This window comes from Salmo salar, chromosome ssa20 (genome assembly GCF_905237065.1).
Source record: "Salmo salar chromosome ssa20, Ssal_v3.1, whole genome shotgun sequence".
In the NCBI taxonomy this organism is placed as follows: domain Eukaryota; kingdom Metazoa; phylum Chordata; class Actinopteri; order Salmoniformes; family Salmonidae; genus Salmo; species Salmo salar.
In genome coordinates, this window is record NC_059461.1 from 86,812,789 (window position 1) to 86,833,075 (window position 20,287).

The 20,287-nt window shown below is 44.1% G+C and overlaps 1 protein-coding gene across 1 annotated transcript; it reads right to left on the minus strand.

The window, feature by feature from the left end:
- Window positions 1–1,607: 1,607 nt before the first annotated feature.
- LOC106581475 (uncharacterized) lies at window positions 1,608–20,287 on the minus strand. The gene is made up of 15 exons (XM_045703420.1): window positions 20,248–20,287; window positions 19,953–20,118; window positions 19,053–19,341; window positions 17,081–17,890; window positions 16,708–16,932; window positions 16,230–16,353; window positions 13,666–14,554; window positions 9,891–10,061; window positions 9,333–9,521; window positions 8,282–8,405; window positions 7,907–8,098; window positions 7,114–7,650; window positions 6,707–6,931; window positions 6,309–6,432; window positions 1,608–3,859 (listed from the first exon to the last, which is right to left on the minus strand). Exons 1-15 carry the CDS (start codon window positions 20,285–20,287, stop codon window positions 2,961–2,963), a joined length of 5,004 nt encoding a protein of 1,667 aa, XP_045559376.1. The 3' UTR covers window positions 1,608–2,960.

A 20,287-nucleotide genomic window follows, 5' to 3' on the forward strand; every position in this document is an offset into this window, starting at 1 on the left:
CCAACCATATGATGCTTATTGTTCCACTACTTCCCCCAGGTGTGTCTCTGTGTTTACTGGCTCTCCACGGCTCTCTCCATCCCGTTCAGGAACTCTTTGTACCATGGTCTAACCAGCATGGTGGTGCTGGAGTGTAAAGGAGCCCTAGTCCCCGGGGTTCTAACTGGTACTGGGCTACATCAGCCTGCTGGCCTCGGTCTGTCTTCTCCTAGCCTTCCTGGGACGCAAACACCTCCCTGACACCTTCGACGAGGCCAAGCTCATCCCCGTTCAACATGCTGTTCTTCTATGCAGTGTGGATCAGCTCTCCTGGGAAGTACACTGTAGCTGTGGAGATATTCACCATCTTATCCTCTAGTTTTATCATCTAGTCCTCTAGTCTGCTGCTGTGCATCTTTGCACCTAAATGATACATAATCTTAGTGAGACCAGAGAGGAACACTAAAAAAGGGATGACGGGGTAACACCAGGCTGAGACCAGAGAAGAACACTAAGAAAGGGATGACGGGGTAACACCAGGCTGAGACCAGGCTTTATAGTCCTCTTGGCACTTGCAGTCTAGTCCTCTTGGCACACTAGCTCTAAGCAGTATTTCTCTTACAGTCTACTCCTCTTGGCACACAAGCTCTAAACAGTATTTCTCTTACAGTCTAGTCCTCATGGCATGCTGGCTCTAAACAGTATTTCCCTTACAGTCTAGACCTCTTGGCACGCTGGCTCTAAACAGTATTTCACTTAGTCTAGTCCTCTTGGCACGCTGGCTCTAAACAGTATTTCCCTTACAGTCTAGTCCTCTTGGCACGCTGGCTCTAAACAGTATTTCCCTTACAGTCTAGTCCTCTTGGCACGCTGGCTCTAAACAGTATTTCCCTTACAGTCTAGTCCTCTTGGCACGCTGGCTCTAAACAGTATTTCCCTTACAGTCTAGTCCTCTTGGCACGCTGGCTCTAAACAGTATTTCCCTTACAGTCTAGTCCTCTTGGCACTCTGGCTCTAAACAGTATTTCCCTTACAGTCTAGTACTCTTGGCACGCTGGCTCTAAACAGTATTTCCCTTACAGTCTAGTCCTCTTGGCACGCTGGCTCTAAACAGTATTTCCCATACAGTCTAGTACTCTTGGCACGCTGGCTCTATACAGTATTTCCCCCAAAGTTTTTTTAAAAAATCCATTAATAGAATGTGAATACTCTGTGCCCTAATTTTTATATTTTTGATGAGGTTTTGATATTTTTGTATCCCAAGTACACCAATTAATTAGAGTAACAACAATAAATCCAGATGAATAAATGTACATTTTATTTTTTTTGTAACACCTTATTTGCAAGCAGCAAGTTTGTACTCAAAGGTTGCTGAGGTGGAAGATACACATTGTTAAACAACATTTCCAATATAGTGTATACACGGAGTTTACCAAACACTAGGAACACATTCCTAATATTGAGTTGCCGTTGCCCCCCCCCTCCTCATTTTCCCTTCAGAACAGCCTCAATTCGTCGAGGCATGGACTCTACAAGGTGTCGAAAGCGTTCCACAGGGATGCTGGTCCATGTTGACCCCAATGCTTCTCACAGATGTGTCAAGTTGGTTGGATGTCCTTTGGGTGGTGGACCATTCTTGGCACACACGGGAAACAGTTGAGCGTGAAAAACCCAGCAGCGTTGCAGTTCTTGACACAAGCCCGGTGAGCCTGGCACCTACTACCATACCCCGTTCAAAGGCACTTAAATATTTTGTCTTGCACATTCACCCTCTGAATGGCACACATACACTGTAGAAAAGGCCCATGGAGTTGGTGGAAGAATCATGGCCACTTGTTCACTTGCTCATGGCCACTTGCTCAGCTGGACCAGGGGCGCTTTAATTAGGTCAGGTGGAAATGTCCGACAGATCTCAACTCAATTAAAGGAGGAAATTGCCATCACCCGATCTCGCTGCTTTCTCTTCCTTAACTACATCTAATCCAGAAGTTCTGTGCGTCCATGAATCCACGTAAGTCCACCGAATCTGTTACCTTTCATCTGAACCTTTCATCTGAACTATCTGTTGCGATCGGGAGAGCGGGCCATCAACTATTGTTTATAGTTACTACCGCGGAGCGCGGCTTGGAGAGCATGCATCAAACCTATTGTGCAATGTAAATGGTCAATGATCACGGCCCTGCAGATCATCACAGGCCAATTATGCCATCGATATATGGTAATATGCATTGAAATTACATGTACATATGAAGACAAACTTGAAAGGGTGAAATAGGAAACGTCATTGTTTGCTGAACTGATCAATTCTGATATCAAACTGATGGGGATTATAGATTGAATAACCGATCACTGATTGAATTATTTGTATTAGTCTTCTCATGATTATGATGAATAGTTATGAGCCTAAATGCCTCAAGGATAATTCCTGTTGATTTCCTATTGAACTGAATGACCTAATTATGTTACGAATGAATGATTGTTATGATTTGATCTTTGTGATTCTGAATTTGATTGGATACATGTTATGAATTTGATTGGATACATGTTATTCTGTTTCCGTTGTTATGCAGCACAGACTACCCAGTAAATATACTACTTCATGGTTAAAGGAATTCCTGCCTCAGTCTCATCCATTCCTCTGTCACCTGTCCCGTGGCCACCTGTTCACCTTCACTGTCAGTTATCCTACCTGTCCAGCTACCGACAGAGATTCCACTAATCTTTCATACACAATCCATGTCTCAATCGTCTCAAGGCTTAAAAATCCTTCTTTAACCTGTCTCCTCTCCTTCATCAAGTGACAGCAATACAGATCTTAGCTTTTAACTGTATTCAGCTGGTTAGTCTATGTCATGGAAAGATCAGGTGTTGTTAATGTTTTGTATACTCAGTGTAGATTGTAGCCTATATGGGATAAACTGTACATTTTAAGTAACAAAAGTACATACATAAGGAAAAATACATTTTGTATTACTCATTCACTACTTTTTAATCCCCATGAGATGTTGTTTAGTGTTCTTCTCTGGCTTCAGGAGGATGATGTAACACTTTGGAGCAAACAGACAGAACAGCAGCCCAAAGCTGGAGGCCAGGATGGCAAAGATCTCTACAGCTACTGTGTACTTCCCAGGAGAGCTGACGTAGGCAGGGATGAAGGAGATCCACACGGCACAGAAGATCAGCATGCTGAAGGTGATGAACTTGGCCTCATTAAAGTTGCCTGGCAGTTTCCTGGCCAGAAAAGCCAGGATGAAGCACAGACAGGCCAAGAGGCCGATGTATCCCAGAACGCACCAGAAGGCCAGTTGGGAGCCCACACTGCACTCCAGAATGATCTTAGACCGTTGGTCCTGGATATTTCTGTAGGGGTAGGGAGGGGCAGCCATGAGCCAGGCAGCACAGATCAGCACCTGAACCAGGGTACAGGAGAATATGATGACCCTCTGCTGTTTGGGCCCCAGCCACTTCATAATGTTGTTCCCAGGCCTGGCGGCAGTGAAGGCTGCCAGGACCACCAGAGTCTTGCCCAGGATGCAGGAGATGCAGAGGGAGAAGGTGATGCTGAAGGCGGTGTGGCGCAACATGCAGGACCAGGAGGTGGGCTTCCCGATGAACATCAGCGCACAGAGGAAGCACAGAGTCAGGGAGAGAAGAATAAAGAAACTCAGCTCAGAGTTGTTGACACGGACGATGGGAGTGGTCCTGTGATGGAGGAAGACTGCCAGGACAGACACGGTCAGACAGGCACCCACTACAGCGATCACAGTCAGGGCTATCCCCATTGCATCATGGGAAAGGAACTCCACCACTTTGGGTATGCACATTGTTCCATCAGCGTTTGACCAGTAGTCCTCGGGACATTCTGTGCAGTCTATAGAATCTACACAGAAAAACAGAGAAAGAGAATATGAATTTATCATTGATGGGTATGTGATGCAGTCAGGCAATATCCTACAGGTAAGTGACATTTGGTAGCAGATGTGGGACTGGTGTACAGATCATAAGTCTTAAAATACCAACAAGGGTAAATTGTCATAATTTCAAAACTCTTTTTTTTTATACAGAGAAACGTTAAAATATGATCTATTTTGTATACTATTGGTGCACAGTGGCTAAGCTGAAAATGTTGACTGAATTTTCAAATTTGTGACAGAGCATTTGGCACAGAGAAGTAGATGTATGTACCCTGAAAAATATACAGTGTATTCGGAAAGTATTCAGATCCCCTGACTTTTTTCACATTTTGTTACGTTACAGCCTTATTCTAAAATGTATTAAATCGTTTTTTTCCCTCATTAATCTATACACAATACCCTATAATGAGAAAGCAAAAACAGATTTGACATTTTTGCAAGTGTATTAATAATAAAAAATGCAAGTATCACATTTACATAAGTATTCACTATTCCCTTTACACAGTACTTTGTTGAAGCACCTTTGGCAGGGATTACAGCTTCGAGTTTTTTGGGGTATGGCGCTACAAGCTTAGCACACCTGTTTTTGGGGAGTTTCTCCAATTCTTCTCTGCAGATCATCTCAAGCTCTGTCAGGTTGGATGGGGAGCGTCGCTGCACAGCTATTTTTAGGTCTCTCCAGAAATGTTCGATGGGGTTCAAGTCCGGGCTCTGGCTGGGCAAGTCAAGAACATTCAGAGACTTGCCCCGAAGCCAGTCCTGCATTGCTTTGGCTGTGTGCTTAGGGTCATTGTCCTGTTGGAAGGTGAACCTTCGCCCCAGTCTGAGGTCCTGAGCAGGTCCTTTTACTGAGGAGTGGCTTCAGTCTGGCCACTCTACCATAAAGGTATGATTGGTGGATTGCTGCAGAGATGTGTGTCCTTCTGGAAGGTTCTCTAGTCTCCACAGATGAACTCTGGAGCTCTGTCAGACAGACCATCGGGTTCTTGGTCACCACCCTGACCAAGGCCCTTCTTCCCCAATTGCTCAGTTTGGCAGAGCGGCCAGCTCTAGGAAGATTGTTGATGGTTTCGAACTTCTTCCATTTAAGAATGATGGAGACCACTGTGTTTTTGCGGACCAGAAATGTTTCTGTATCCTTCCCCAGATCTGTGCCTCAGCACAATCCTATCTCAGAGCTCTACGGACAATTCCTTCGACCTTATGGCTTGTATTTTGCTCTGACGTGCAACTGTGGGACCTTATATAGACAGGTGTGTGCCTTTCGAAATCATGTCAGCCAATAGAACTAAAGAATAACTCAAATGTAAATTCTTATTTAGCTTCCAGTCAATGTCTCTATACAAAGTTCAGAATTTGATATTTCATAAGTTATTGGAACTGAGTTGATAGGCCCATAGCATTTCAAATGTTGGAGCGAAAAGTCAAATGTTAGAGCCATATCGGCCATTTTAGGTCGTACCGGTATCAGGTTAGCTCAACCTCCATTTTCTCAGCCTCTAAGTATTACAGAACACTGTGATTGGATAACAGACCAAGTTCATAACAAGTGGATGAAATGTATCACATTTATCAACACACACTAGTGGCTATGGATGAAATAAAATCTTCTTTTTTTTTTAAACATCAAATTTGACGATTAACGTGTGGAATGTTTTACATATATGCTTATTTTGGGGAATTTAAACAATTTTCTTGTGTTACTAAGGGTTAATCAAATAAAAAGTGTTACTGCTTGACAGAGTGTCTCTTTGCAATCATTACCAATTTGGGGTAAATTGAGGTATTACCCGTTGGCACAAAAAATACCTTGGTGCTTTTAGGGTTAAAGGAGGCTACAGGAATAAGACAACTGGAGGAGGACGTGCTGCTGGACAACACAAGGCCCTTTCTGTCAGCATCAACACAACACACGGACAGGATGTGCATAGTTGCTAGATCGAATCCCCGAGCTGACAAGGTAAAAATCTGTCATTCTACCCCTGATCAAGGCAGTTAACCCACTGTTCCTTGGCTGTTATTGAAAACAAGAATTTGTTCTTAACTGACTTGCCTAGTTAAATAAAGGTTAAATTAAATTTAAAAAAAAATACTGCACTCAACTGGATCTAGAGAGACTATAAAATCTACCAAAAGAAAGTTGTTCTATTGATTAACATAAATCAGAGTCCTCACCTGTCTGATTACTAATCTACAGGTAAGTCATTATATTGATTAGGGTATATCAGTCCTCACCTGTCTGATTACTAATCTACAGGTAAGTCATTATATTGATTAGGGTATATCAGTCCTCACCTGTCCGATTACTAATCTACAGGTAAGTCATTATATTGATTAGGGTATATCAGTCCTCACCTGTCTGATTACTAATCTACAGGTAAGTCATTATATTGATTATGGTATATCTGTCCTCACCTGTCTGATTACTAATCTTGCCGCTGTCACATGGTACACAGTCAAAGCAGCACAGAGGTTCCCCACGACGGACAGCCTTCCTGGATCCTGGAGCACAGCTGGCACTGCACACGGAGACCACCAGCTGAACACCACAGAGACAACACTGATTAAGCTGGTTCACCGTGAACCAGTTGTATACATTTAGCATAAAATGTATTGTCTTCATTACTATTACTTTTTAACTTGAGACTATGTGAGAGGGACACATTGCAAGACCAACATGCATCTTACATTGGAATCACAGTATTTCATCAAATCCCAACCTATCCCATTCCACCTACTTACCTCCACCTCACCCTACAGAACGTCAACAGTTGGCATCTGATGTGGTTAAATACACAGTGTGAGCAGCTTGCCTTGCTCTGATGCCCCGCCCACACGATCTTCTCCTCCTGGATCACCAACTCCTTCCCAGAGTCCTTTGCTCCGTCGAACAGACCGACGTTGATGAACTCCATGTTCCCACCCGAGCCCCTCTGCCAGTTGATGATGTCATAGTACGGAATGGAATCCCCTTTCAGGTCAAAGTTCACCTCCTCCCCAGAAATGTAAAAGGCAAGTTCTTGTAGATAGTGCTGCAGCTTTGAAGAAACATTGCAAAATCAGAAAAAAAAGATATGTGATATTTTTGCAGAGTGGTATGAAGCCCTATAGCTGTCAATTAGCATATGGATTTGCTAGAGATGACAGATATTGAACAGGTACAGTAGATGATCTGTTGTATTCTTTTTTCAAACGGTCCAGATAGTTACAATACATATACCTGCCAGGGGTGAATGTCGGTGCTGTGAGCGCAGGAGCGGTTGTGGAAGGGTCCTGCCCCAGCCTGGCAGTGGAGGAGGTTGTGCAGTGAGTGAGCAATGGCGTACACAGCCTTGTACACATTATAGGCCACTCTGGGGCTGGAGGTGTTCATGTAGGCTGAGTGCTGCTCCAGAAGAGTCTCCTGCCCTGAGCAGGGGGGCATCAGGGGGCTGGAGGGGGACAGAGAGGGAGAGCAGCCATACAGAGCCTCCCACAGCTGCTGCACCAGGGGGTTAGAGGGGTACCTGCGGGGGTTCACCGTCTGCAGGTAGTCCCTGAGCCCTGGGATTTGTCCCTGCCTGATCCCAAAGCCGATGGTGCCCCCCAGGTAGGGGAAGTACTCGCTGGTGGTGAAGAGAGAGGCAGTGACCCAGGCCTCGCTGGCCACCCACTGGATCCCTGTGATGTTCTGTGCCATGTAGTCCTTCAGGAAGGGAGTCATTTCCCCCTCGGCAGAGAACACCACCACTACCCTGGCTGTGGAGCTACGCATGACCTAGAGAGAAGAGAGAGTGGGGAGAGATGAGAAGATAATAGAGGGTAAAGGTGAGAGAGATGGAGGCAGAAGAGGGAAGAGGAAGGAGAGAGAAGGAGACAGGGTGGGAGAGGAGTTAGAATGGGAGAGAGAGAGGAGAGAGGGGAGACAGGGAGAGATATAACCTTTAATTCTGTATAGTACTCGTTTTTTTTTTTTAAATATGCAAGACACATTTGCGTCAGGGACAGAACAGTCTCTCTCCCTCTCTTCATACCTCTATGATCTCCAGGGCCCTCTGCTGATTGTAGAGCAGAGGGATCATCTCCTGGTAGGCCACACACACCCCTGTCCCCTTTAGCTCCCTCAGCAGCCCTTGTAGGGCGAAGTGCCCATATTCATGGTCTCCACGCACCACCCCCACCCAGCGCCAGTCATACCGCACCAGCAGCTGAGCCATAGCCTTCACCTGGGATAGAAGAAAGGAGGATTAGACAGAAATTAGGTCATAACAGTTCAGGAAGTGAACATACTTTGATTCACTGCATTTAAGTTGACTGCAGGGAGATCCACTTCAGAAATACTTCCCGAAGAATCCCGAGATTCATGAGATCATTGCCTAATCCTTTTTTATTTAATTCCAGGCCTTCACCTGGTAGTCATCGTTGGGGATTACTCTGAAGAAGGTGGGGTACTTCCTCCTGTCACCGAGGCACGCGCACGACGAGAAGTAGCTGATCTGAGGAAAGACGTTGTTAGTAAAACACTCGTTCTTCCTACAATACAGACACAAGAACACTCATATGAAGAGTTTCTTTCCAAAACGCTACATATACATTTTCAGAAATGTTGGTAAATTAGCTTTTATTGCTAATTAGCTTTTATTGCTAATTAGCTTTTATTGCTGAAATGGTTAAAGAGATTGCTGTGTTTTTTCTCTAATCTAATCATGGCATGGGGTTGTTTAATGATGCATTTATTTGTTTAAAATCTATCACTTGATGGTTTCATTTCAGAGAGACAAATAATCATGTTTTTTTACTAAATGATATACATCTGCCTCATTTTCAGAGAAATAAGTAGGACTGCTAGGTTTTACACAGTAATATATATAATCATAATCATAATTCAATACAGTAATATGAGATCTGTAAGTAAAACATTTACATTTTACAATTTAGTCATATAGCAGATGCTCTTATCCAGAGTGACTTACAGTAAGTGCATTTATGTATAGCTCAGTGAGACAATCACATATCACAGTCAAATAGACAGGATATGTACATTCCATTGCAGCTAAACAATGGCTATATAGTGTTTTTTCGAATAAACACATTTTCTAAAATCTTTGAATAAAGAATCTGAGAACAGTAATATGTTACACACACATGAAGGTACCCATAAGCAATCACTTCTGATGAAAAAAAACACAAATGTGAACAACTGCTGTAAAAAGCGTTTTTTGGAAATTACCTCTTCATATGCATATTTACACACAGAGAACCAGAAAGGTTGTACAGTATCATGAGTCTGCAGTTGATCGATAAGTCAAATAATAAAAAGGTAAATCCTTAACATAGCTGAACTCTCAGTGGAGCCCTACCATGGGTATTTTAAAGGGCTGCAGGATTCTGGATACGACAATAGACTGAGCAGAACCGGATTCTCCGATAACAGCCAGGAGAGGAGAGGCACCAGAACACATGTGAGTGTGAGCCTGGCCCAGTCCGTTCAACATTGCCAGAGCAGCCCTCTGCCCTGTCAGAGGATAGGCACATGAGTCAAAGATCTTGTAGCCAAGCATGTGGTTGGGCAGCAGCTGCACACTCTGGTTGATCTCCTCCACCGCCAGCCTCATGGTCTGAGCCCAGCGGAAAGCCCTCGGGTCAAACCTGAATACACACACACACAGAGAGAGAGAGAGACAGATGTTAGTGAGAGAGATGAGGAGGGGGAGGAAGAATGAGGAAAGAAAGATAAGGAGGAGAGGAAGGATAAGGAGAGAGAGCGAGAGAGAGGAGGAAAGAAAGATAAGGAGGAGAGGAAGGATAAGGAGAGAGATGAGGAGGAGAGGAGGAGGGGAGGAAGGATGAGGAGAGAGAGTGAGAGAGATGAGGAGGAGGAGAGGAAGGATGAGGAGAGAGAGAGAAAAACACAGAGGAGAAAGTGATGATAAAAGGAGTCAAATAGAACTAGAAACTACACGAGGGAAAGAGGCTACAGGTCAAAAAGAGTATTACTGGTTAACACTGAAAACTCACCCATTGCACCTGACTGCTGTTGGTTGGTAGGTGTAGTTGACGTCTGGCATCTCCTGGTTGTAGTGCAAGGGGAAAATACCCCCAATGACAAAGTCACCATCAGCCACGAACCCAGGATCAAAGCCACTCAGCAGAACACACTCTGAGTCTGTGGCTAGGGTGGAGGACGGGCTGAGTGTGAGGGAGGAAGATAGAGACCACAAGAACAGCAGAGACATCCTCACTCACACCTATCCCCTCTAACAGTCAGAGAGAGGGCAGGAGAGCAGTTATATATATATGACCTATCGTCTCTCTGCATCTCATTACTGACAAGACAAGCCCTGGATTGGACATCTGTTTAGAAGGCATATGACATCATCACATCATCACAAGTTTATACTGTACTATAAAGGGGTGTCTAGGCTAGGGATGAGGGTATGATTACAGTTTATTTACCACGCTACAGTGCCTTGCAAAAGTATTCATCCCCTTGGCATTTATCCTATTTTGTTGCATTACAACCTGTAATTTAAATTGATTTTTATTTGTACTTCATGTAATGGACATACACAAAATAGTCAAAATTGGTGAAGTGAAATGAAAAAATACATATGTATACATCCCCTTTGCTTTGAAGCCCCTAAATAAGATATGGAGCAATCAATTGCCTTCATAAGTCACATAATTAGTTAAATAAAAGTCCACCTGTGTGCAATCTAAGTGTCACATGATCTCAATATATATACAGCTGTTCTGAAAGGCCCCAGAATCTGCAACACCACTAAGCAAGGGGCACCACCAAGCAAGCGGCACTATGAAGACCAAGGAGCTCTCCAAACAGGTCAGGGATAAAGTTGTGGAGAAGTACAGATCAGGGTTGGGTTACAAAAAAATATCAGACATTTTGAACATCCCATAGAGCACCATTAAATCCATTATTAAAAATGGAAAGAATATGGCACCACAACAAACCTGCCAACAGAGGGCCGCCCACCAAAACCTACGGACCAGGCAAGGAGAGGCAACAAAGAGACCAAAGATAACCCTGAAAGAGCTACAAAGCTCTACAGCGGAGATTGGAGTATCTGTCCATAGGACCACTTTAAGCCGTACACTCCACAGAGCTGGGCTTTACAGAAGAATGGCCAGAAAAAAGCCATTGCTTAAAACTTCTTCAGGATTGGTGGGTCCCCTGTGGGACGGTTGAGCTAATGTAGGCTAATGCGATTAGCATGAGGTTATAAGTAACAAGAACATTTTCCAGTACATAGACATATCTGATATTGGCAGAAAGCTTCAATTCTTGTTAATCTAACTGTACTGTCCAATTTACTGTAGCTATTACTGTGAAATAATACCATGCTATTGTTTGAGAGTGCACAATTTTGAACATGAAAAGTTATTAATAAACAAATTAGGCACATTTGGGCAGTCTTGATACCACATTTTAAACGGTTCATTGGATCATTCTTAAACTTTGCACATACACTGCTGCCATCTAGTGGCCTAAATCTAAATTGCACCTGGGATGGAATAATAAATTATGGCCTTTCTCTTGCATTTCAAAGATGATTGTACCAACAAAACAATATTTTACCAGATCTATTGTGTTATATTCTCCTACATTCCTTTCACATTTCCACAAACTTTAAAGTGTTTCCTTTCAAATGGTACCAAGAATATGCATACCCTTGCTTCAGGGCCTGAACTACAGGCAGTTAGATTTGGGTATGTCATTTTAGGTGAAAATTTAAAAAAAGGGGCCGATCCTTTAAAGAAAAAAATAAGCAAACACGTTTGGTGTTTGCCAAATGTCATGTGGGAGACTCCCCAAACATATGGAAGAAGGTACTCTGGTCAGACGAGAGTAAAATTGAGCTTTTTGGCCATCAAGGAAATCACTATGGCTGGCGCAAACCAAACACCTCCCATCACCCCGAGAACACCATTCCCACAGTGAAGCATGGTGGTGGCAGCATCATGCTGTGCGGATGTTTGTCATCAGTAGGGACTGGGAAACTGGTCAGAATTGAAGGAATGATGGATGGCGCTAAATACAGGGAAACCTGTTTCAGTCCTCCAGAGATTTGAGACTGGGATGGAGGTTCACCTTCCAGCAGGACAATAACCCTAAGCATACTGCTAAAGCATCAGTTGTGTGGTTTAAGGGGAAACATTTAAATGCCTTGGAATGGCCTAGTCAAAGCCCAGACCTCAATCCAATTGAGAATGTGTGGTATGACTTAAATATTGCTGTACACCAGTGGAACCCACCCAACTTAAAGGAGATGGATCAGTTTTGCCTTGAAGAATGAGCAAAAATCCCAGTGGCTAGATGTGCCAAGTTTATAGAGCCATACCCCAAGAGACTTACAGCTGTAATTGCTGCAAAAGGTGGCTCTACAAAGTATTGACTTTGCGGGGGTGAATAGTTATGCATGCTCAAATCTTGTGTTTTTTGTCTTATTTCTTTGTTTCTCAATAAAAAAATATTTTGCATCTTCAAAGTGGTAGGCATCAAATTATACAAACCCCGCCACAATCCATTTTAATTCCAGGTTGTAAGGCAACAAAACAGGAAAAATGCCAAGGGGGTAAATACTTACGCAAGCCACTGTACCACATAGCATTAGCGTTATAGTGTGTAAAACCTCTGGTAGCACGATTCAAATGCTGTAGCGTTTAATTCTTTATTTATTTGACAGTTTTCAGGATGAAATCTCTTGAGATGCTCCATTTTGTTTTCAAAGGACAAAACAATTTACAAAAAAGCAATGCTTAGTAACCAGAATAATATGAAAAAAGGAAGATAACACAGTAAAATTGCTAAGTTAAAACAATAAAAAAAGAAAACATCTATAATAACTACTGTCTAATAATAATAAAACAATCATTGTTAAAACAAAAACGTATCATGACTATAGCATGACTAAACCTCTCTCTAGATCAGGGGTAGGCAAACGTTTTGGCTCGAGGGCCACATCGGGATTTGAAATTCAACGGAGTGACACATGTCTTTGGGGACCAACTGTTTGTTTAAATCTATTTGCAGAGGCCTCCTGAGTGGCGCTGCAGTTGAAGGCAGTACATCGCAGTGCTTGAGGCGTCACTACAGACCCGGGTTTGATCCCAGGCTGTGTCACAGCTGGTGGTGACTGGGGACCTTTGAGACGTCGCACAGCTGGCCCAGCATCATCTGGGTTAGGAGAGGGTTTGGCAGGCCAATATTTCCTTGTCGAATCGCGCTCTAGGGACTCCTGTGGCGGGCCGTGCGCATACATGGTCGCCAAGTGTACAGTGTTTCCTCTGACACATTGGTGTGGCTGGCTTCCGGGTTAAGTGGGCATTGTGTCAAGAAGCAGTGCGGCTTGGCTGGGTTGTCTTTCGGAGGAAGCACGGCTTAAGACCTTCGCTTCTCCCGAGTCCGTACGGGAGTTGCAGCAATGGAACAAGACTTTAACTACCAATTGGATTCCACGAAATTGGGGAGAAAAAAACGTTTTTTATGCCTCACAGGCCGGATTGAAGTGCCCTGCGGGCCGTACTTTGCCCCCCCTTGCTCTAGATACAGTAACCATAAAATTAGCTAACTTGGGTGAGCTATATCTTTGATCAGGAAAATGGTACAGTAATTCAACCAAAAAAAGTATCATTTCTAGCTTGCCACATTCCATTAAAATGTCCCGAAGACACAATAAACATCTATTTCATTTATGGGTTTACAGTAGGTCAAAAGTAAACTGAGAACTATGACAAACAAATGTGTCCTCATTAATCTATGCATTTTTATTTCCTCCCCATGAGATGTGGTTTAGTGTTCTTCTCTGGCTTCAGGAGGATGATGTAACACTTTGGAGCAAACAGACAGAACAGCAGCCCAAAGCTGGAGGCCAGGATGGCAAAGATCTCTACAGCCACGGTGTACTTCCCAGGAGAGCTGACGTAGGCAGGGATGAAGGAGATCCACACGGCACAGAAGATCAGCATGCTGAAGGTGATGAACTTGGCCTCATTAAAGTTGCCTGGCAGTTTCCTGGCCAGAAAAGCCAGAATGAAGCACAGACAGGCCAAGAGGCCGATGTATCCCAGAACGCACCAGAAGGCCAGTTGGGAGCCCACACTGCACTCCAGAATGATCTTAGACCGTTGGTCCTGGATATTTCTGGAGGGGTAGGGAGGGGCAGCCATGAGCCAGGCAGCACAGATCAGCACCTGAACCAGGGTACAGGAGAATATGATGACCCTCTGCTGTTTGGGCCCCAGCCACTTCATAATGTTGTTCCCAGGCCTGGCGGCAGTGAAGGCTGCCAGGACCACCAGAGTCTTGCCCAGGATGCAGGAGATGCAGAGGGAGAAGGTGATGCTGAAGGCGGTGTGGCGCAGCATGCAGGACCAGGAGGTGGGCTCCCCGATGAACATCAGCGCACAGAGGAAGCACAGAGTCAGGGAGAGAAGAATAAAGAAACTCAGCTCAGAGTTGTTGACACGGACGATGGGAGTGGTCCTGTGATGGAGGAAGACCGCCAGGATGGACACGGTCAGACAAGCGCCCACTACAGCGATCACAGTCAGGGCTATCCCCATTGCATCATGGGAAAGGAACTCCACCACCTTGGGGATGCACATTGTTCCATCATTGTTTGACCAGTAGTCCTCGGGACATTCTTTGCAGTCTATAGAATCTACACAGAAAAACAGAGAGAAAGAGCTTAGGAATTTTGGTTATGTGATGCAGTCATGCGATATTCTACAGGTAAGTGACATTAGGTGGCAGAAATGGGACTGGTGTACATAGGTTAACCCTTAAAGTACCAACAAGGGTAAATTGTCATAATTTCAAAACTCTTAAATTTTTTTATCCTTCTGAAATTTCTTTGCATACTAGATATGCATAGAGGCTCAGCTGAAAATGTGAACTCAAAAGTTTTACTTTGTGATCAAATTTGGCACAGAGAGGTAGATGAATGTATCCTTACATATATAGATATGGAGCCATCCCAGATTTGGCCCCTAGGGGGGCACTATAAATACATGTTTAGTTTCCAGTCTGTGTATCTATACCAAGTTCAGAGTCCCATTTTTCAGATGCAATTGGTAGCCCATAGCATTCCAAAGTTAGAGCTAAAAGTCTGATGTCACCGGTGCTTAATCGCCTATATCACCCATATCGGTGGCCATCTTAATCTCCTATATCGCCCATATCGGTGGCCATCTTAATCTCCTATATCGCCCATATCGGTGGCCATCTTAATCTCCTATATCGCCCATATCGGTGTCCATCTTAATTGCCTATATCGCCCATATCTGTGACCATCTTAATCTCCTATATCGCCTATATCGGTGTCCATCTTAATTGCCTATATCGCCCATATTGGTGGCCATCTTAATCTCCTATATCGCCCATATCGGTGGCCATCTTAATCGCCTATATCGCCCATATCGGTGGCCATCTTAATTGCCTATATCGCCCATATCGGTGGCCATCTTAATCTCCTATATCGCCCATATCGGTGTCCATCTTAATTGCCTATATCGCCCATATCGGTGGCCATCTTAATCTCCTATATCGCCCATATCGGTGTCCATCTTAATTGCCTATATCGCCCATATCTGTGACCATCTTAAAGTCGTACCAGTATGACAGATTAACTCAATCGCCAATTTCTCAGCCTCTGAGTATTACAGAACACTTTGAATGAATAACAGACAAATCTTCATAACAAGTGGATGAAATGTATCACATTTATCAGCACATACACTGCATGTTTGTAAATGCATGTAAATGTTTGTAAATTGTAACGTCTTTTGCCTGTAATGTATTTTTTGTTATATGTCGGACCTCGAGTAAGACTAATTGTCACCAATGGCATCAGCTAATGGGGATCATAATAAATCAAATCAAATCAAAATATATGTTAAAAACATGAAAAATACAAAAAACTAAAATGTGTGAAAATGTAAAAATATATGCTTATTTTGGGGAATTTAAACCATTTTCTCATGTTACAAAATGGTTAATAAAATAAAAAAGTGTTACTGCTTGATAGACAGTGTCTCTTTGCAATCATTACCAATTTGGGGTAAATTGGGGTATTACCCGTTGGCACTATTAAACAAAAAATACTTTTTTAGGGTTAAAGGAGGCTACAGGAATAAGACGACTGGAGGAGGACGTGCTGCTGGCTCTTTCTAACACAACACATGGACAGGATGTACATAGTGCACTCAACTGGATCTAGAGAGACTATAAAATCTACCAATCAATCATTATATTGATTAGGGTATATCAGTCCTCACCTGTCTGATTACTAATCTACAGGTAAGTCCTTATATTGATTAGGGTATATCTGTCCTCACCTGTCTGATTACTAATCTTGCCGCTGTCACATGGTACACAGTCAAAGCAGCACAGAGGTTCCCCACGACGGACAGCCTTCCTGGATCCTGGAGCACAGCTAACACTGCACACGGAGACCACCAGCTGAACAAATCAAAGATCAATATCTTCAGACTATTTAATGCTACCTTAATACTCATATTATTCCAGCCACTAGAGGGAACTCAATATGAGATCATTGGAGAAATTTCACTGACAGTTCTAGTAGGATGGTTAGAGAATAAGAAAAGGACATCAAGCATTGGAACGCATCGACTGGGTTACCTGCAATACAAGCTTTGGAGAAACAAAAATATTTCAGGACAAATAATCCTGTTTAAAAATAGCTATAATAATATGTTTACATTCACCATGCAGAGGAACTTACATCCAGGACTCTCTACACAACGTCAACAGTTGGCATCTGATGTGGTTAAATACACAGTGTGAGCAGCTTGCCTTGCTCTGATGCCTCGCCCACATTATCTTCTCTTGCTGTATTGCCAGCTCCTTCCCAGAGTCCTTTGAGCCATCATACAGCCCCACTGTGACAAAGCGGGGACCTCCATTTGGCCCCCTCTGCCAGTTGATGAGGTCATAGGATGGGATGGCGTCCCCTTTCTGGTCAAAGTTCATATTTTCTCCAGATACATTGAAGGACACGTCCTGGAGATATTGCTGGAGCTATGATAAGAGGAAAATAATTGTCTCATTCTTTAACTACATCTAATTACATTTGTTGACACACCAAAATCTTTTCAACATTCATCTGTTTAGTTATTTATCATAATGATATGCTTCCCCCCCACTTTAGTAAGTAATTGACACATACCTGCCAGGGGTGAACGTTGGTGCTGTGAGCGCAGGAGCGGTTGTGGAAGGGTCCTGCCCCAGCCTGGCAGTGGAGGAGGTTGTGCAGTGAGTGAGCAATGGCGTACACAGCCTTGTACACATTATAGGCCACTCTGGGGCTGGAGGTGTTCATGTAGGCTGAGTGCTGCTCCAGAAGAGTCTCCTGCCCTGAGCAGGGGGGCATCAGGGGGCTGGAGGGGGACAGAGAGGGAGAGCAGCCGTACAGAGCCTCCCACAGCTGCTGCACCAGGGGGTTAGAGGGGTACCTGTGGGGGTTCACCGTCTGCAGGTAGTCCCTGAGCCCTGGGACTTTCCCTGAGCGGATGGCAAAGCCAATAGTCCCATCCAGGAATGGATAAGTCTCTGCCAGCACATTGGCAGTGACCCAGGCCTCACTGGCCACCCACTGGGTACCAGTGATGTTCTGCTTGACAAACTCCTTGAGGAAAGGGTATAACTCTCCCTCCCCAGAGAAGACTATCACCACCCGCGCTGTGGAGTGCCTCATCACCTCCAGGATCTGCAGGACCCTCTCTCTGCTGTAGTCTTTAGGGATCATCTCATCATAGGCCAGACAGACATCTGTGTTCTGGATCTCCCTCTTCAGGCCCTGCAGGGCGAAGTGGCCGTAGTCGTGGTCCTCACGGATCACACCGATCCACTTCCAGCCGAAACGCTGAAGCAGACTGGCGATTGCCTTCACCTGATAGTCGTCATTTGGAACCACTCTGAAGAACGTCGGGTATTCTTTCCTGTCACTCAGGCATGAGCAGGTGGAGAAATAGCTAATCTGAAAGAACATAGAACACCTATTTTAAGCAAACGTTAACTTCACTTAATAATTTCAAGGTGTGCATATAAACCACATATACCATTATTACAAAATGTAAAATACATTAATATATATACAAATCATGTATTATTTATGAGAGCGCTAATCGTATTTACAGTAGTCATAAACAGAAGACAACATATTTAATAAAATTGTTAACAACTATGTAATTCTAGCTACAAGTTGTTGATTAGCGCTTTTAAATATGTGTTCAGAGTCACAGACACACCACCCTTTTTGAATAGTAGATCAGCTATTTACACTAAGATAATTCAAGATTTTTAAATTTGAATACTGATCCACAGAATCTGAATTTTATTCTCGTTCCCCCTAGTTCAACAGTGAATCTTAACTTAAAAACAAGAAATGCCTTTTCATCTGCACCAGTGGTGTAGTGCCACTTTCTGAGGTACCGGAGCCCACATCTAAAATAATAAAGTCATAATTTCTCATTCAAAGTTTGTACTGACTGATGCAGCCTATTGAATATCATTTTAGAATATGTATTAAAGGCATCCTCCAAATGCAATGTCTGGCCACACCCACACATATTGTCTCAATAAATAGTTCTGTTTTTTAATTCCGTCAAACACCAAATTAGACGTGCGTAATTTTAAAAAGAGGCCATCTGTCAATCGTGAATTATAATTATTCTCGTTTTACCAGTGAACCATCCAATCATTTGATCTTAATCGGTCTCATGGGAATATACATTTAGATCTTATTGAATGATGTATGGCTTAAGTGTGGTTTCGTGAACAAATGAGAGCAGATGGTGGTAACAAATAGCATAGGCTTACTTTACCTGGATTATGGTCCAGTCGCTTGTGGCACAATGTTGAGTTTAGGCCGGATGAGAAAAGAAATGTGACCACTCAGCTTATCATCCTAAAATCTCATGAGAAATGAAGTGGTGTTTTTGATCTAACAGTCACTTTACTCTATTCAGTTCTGTAGAGTACTAATAGAAAATTATGTGAATTCGCAGATATTGATTCAGCTTGGAGTTAACTGTAGTAAACTGGCACCACTGTGAGAAGTGGCGGAGCAAGGTTCCGGTGAGCTCTGGCAGCACTACAACCCTGATCTGAACCCTGCAAAAATAAACATCATCACTCACCATGGGGATTCTGAAGGGCTGCAGAGTTCTGGACAAAACAATGGACTGTGAGGAGCCAGACTCCCCAACCATGGCTATTAGCGGGCTGGCACCAGAACACATAGGACTCTGTTCTTCACCCTGTCCGTTCAGCACCGCCAACACTGCTCTCAGAGCCGTGACTGGCGTGGCACACGAGTCAAAGATTTTGTAGCCCAGCGTGTGGTTGGGCAGCAGCTGCTCACTCTGGTTGATTTCCTCCACTGCCAGCCTCATGGTCTGAGCCCAGCGGAAAGCCCTCGGGTCAAACCTGAGAGAGAGAGAGAGAGAGAGAGAGAGAGAGAGAGAGAGAGAGAGAGAGAGAGAGAGAGAGATAGAAAGAGAAAAACAGAGGGAGAGAGAGCGAGAGAGAGAGAAAGAGAGAGAGAGAGAGAGAGAGAATGTTTCCCCATTTCCACTTCCACTGATGGTCAGTCTTGTCTGAACAACACAACTAGACCGAGAAATTTGATCTCAATGAACGTGGCAACAATCCCACCACAGAACACGGTGTTAAGGGATTAGGAGGAAAACACAGAAAGGGAGAGGAGATTCCAGTAGACAAGAGTTCACAGTAGAGGTCAAAGATGGGACCTGGCAATCAGTGGGACCTGTGGGACCTCAATGGGACCTGGCAATCAGAACCTATTCTCCACAAACTCTTATTGTTTACAGTAGGACTTGAGCCACACATCCAGGCCCCCAGTAACTCAGCTCACATAGAGAGAGAGAGAGAGAGAGAGAGAGAGAATGATAGAGAGAGAGAGAGAAAGAGAGAGAGAACTGTAGGACTTGAGCCACACATCCAGGCCCCCTGAGAGAGAGAGAGATAGAACTGTAGGACTTGAGCCACACATCCAGGCCCCCTGTGAGTCAGCTCACCCTTGACACAGTGCTGCCAGGGGCTGGTGAGTGTAGTCCGTGCCAGGCAGCTCCACTCGGTAGTGAAGGGGAAAGATCCCCCCCATCATGAAGTCACCCTGGGCTGAAAACCCAGGCAGCTCAAAGGCCCCCTGCGGGGAGCAGGCTGGCTGGGTAGAAGTGGCTTCTGTCAGAGGGGAAATAGAGACAGGGTAGTATAGGGACCACCACAGAAGAAGAGACATCCTCAGACTGGTCCGATAGATGCAGAGAGATCCTCCTGCTCATAGACAAGCTGATATCCTCCCACACAGACTGTTCAGGTTGTTCTGTTTTATACTCCTTGGTCTCGTCAT

Coding starts and splice junctions, on each gene's coding strand:
- LOC106581475 (XM_045703420.1), bottom strand. CDS start 20,287: ATGACGAGACCAAGGAGTATAAAACAGAACAACCTGAACA. Junction 10,062..13,665: donor AAACCACATCTCATGGGGAG/GAAATAAAAATG, acceptor CCTCACACTCAG/CCCGTCCTCCACCCTAGCCA. Junction 6,433..6,706: donor GGGCGGGGCATCAGAGCAAG/GCAAGCTGCTCA, acceptor TGTGGTGTTCAG/CTGGTGGTCTCCGTGTGCAG.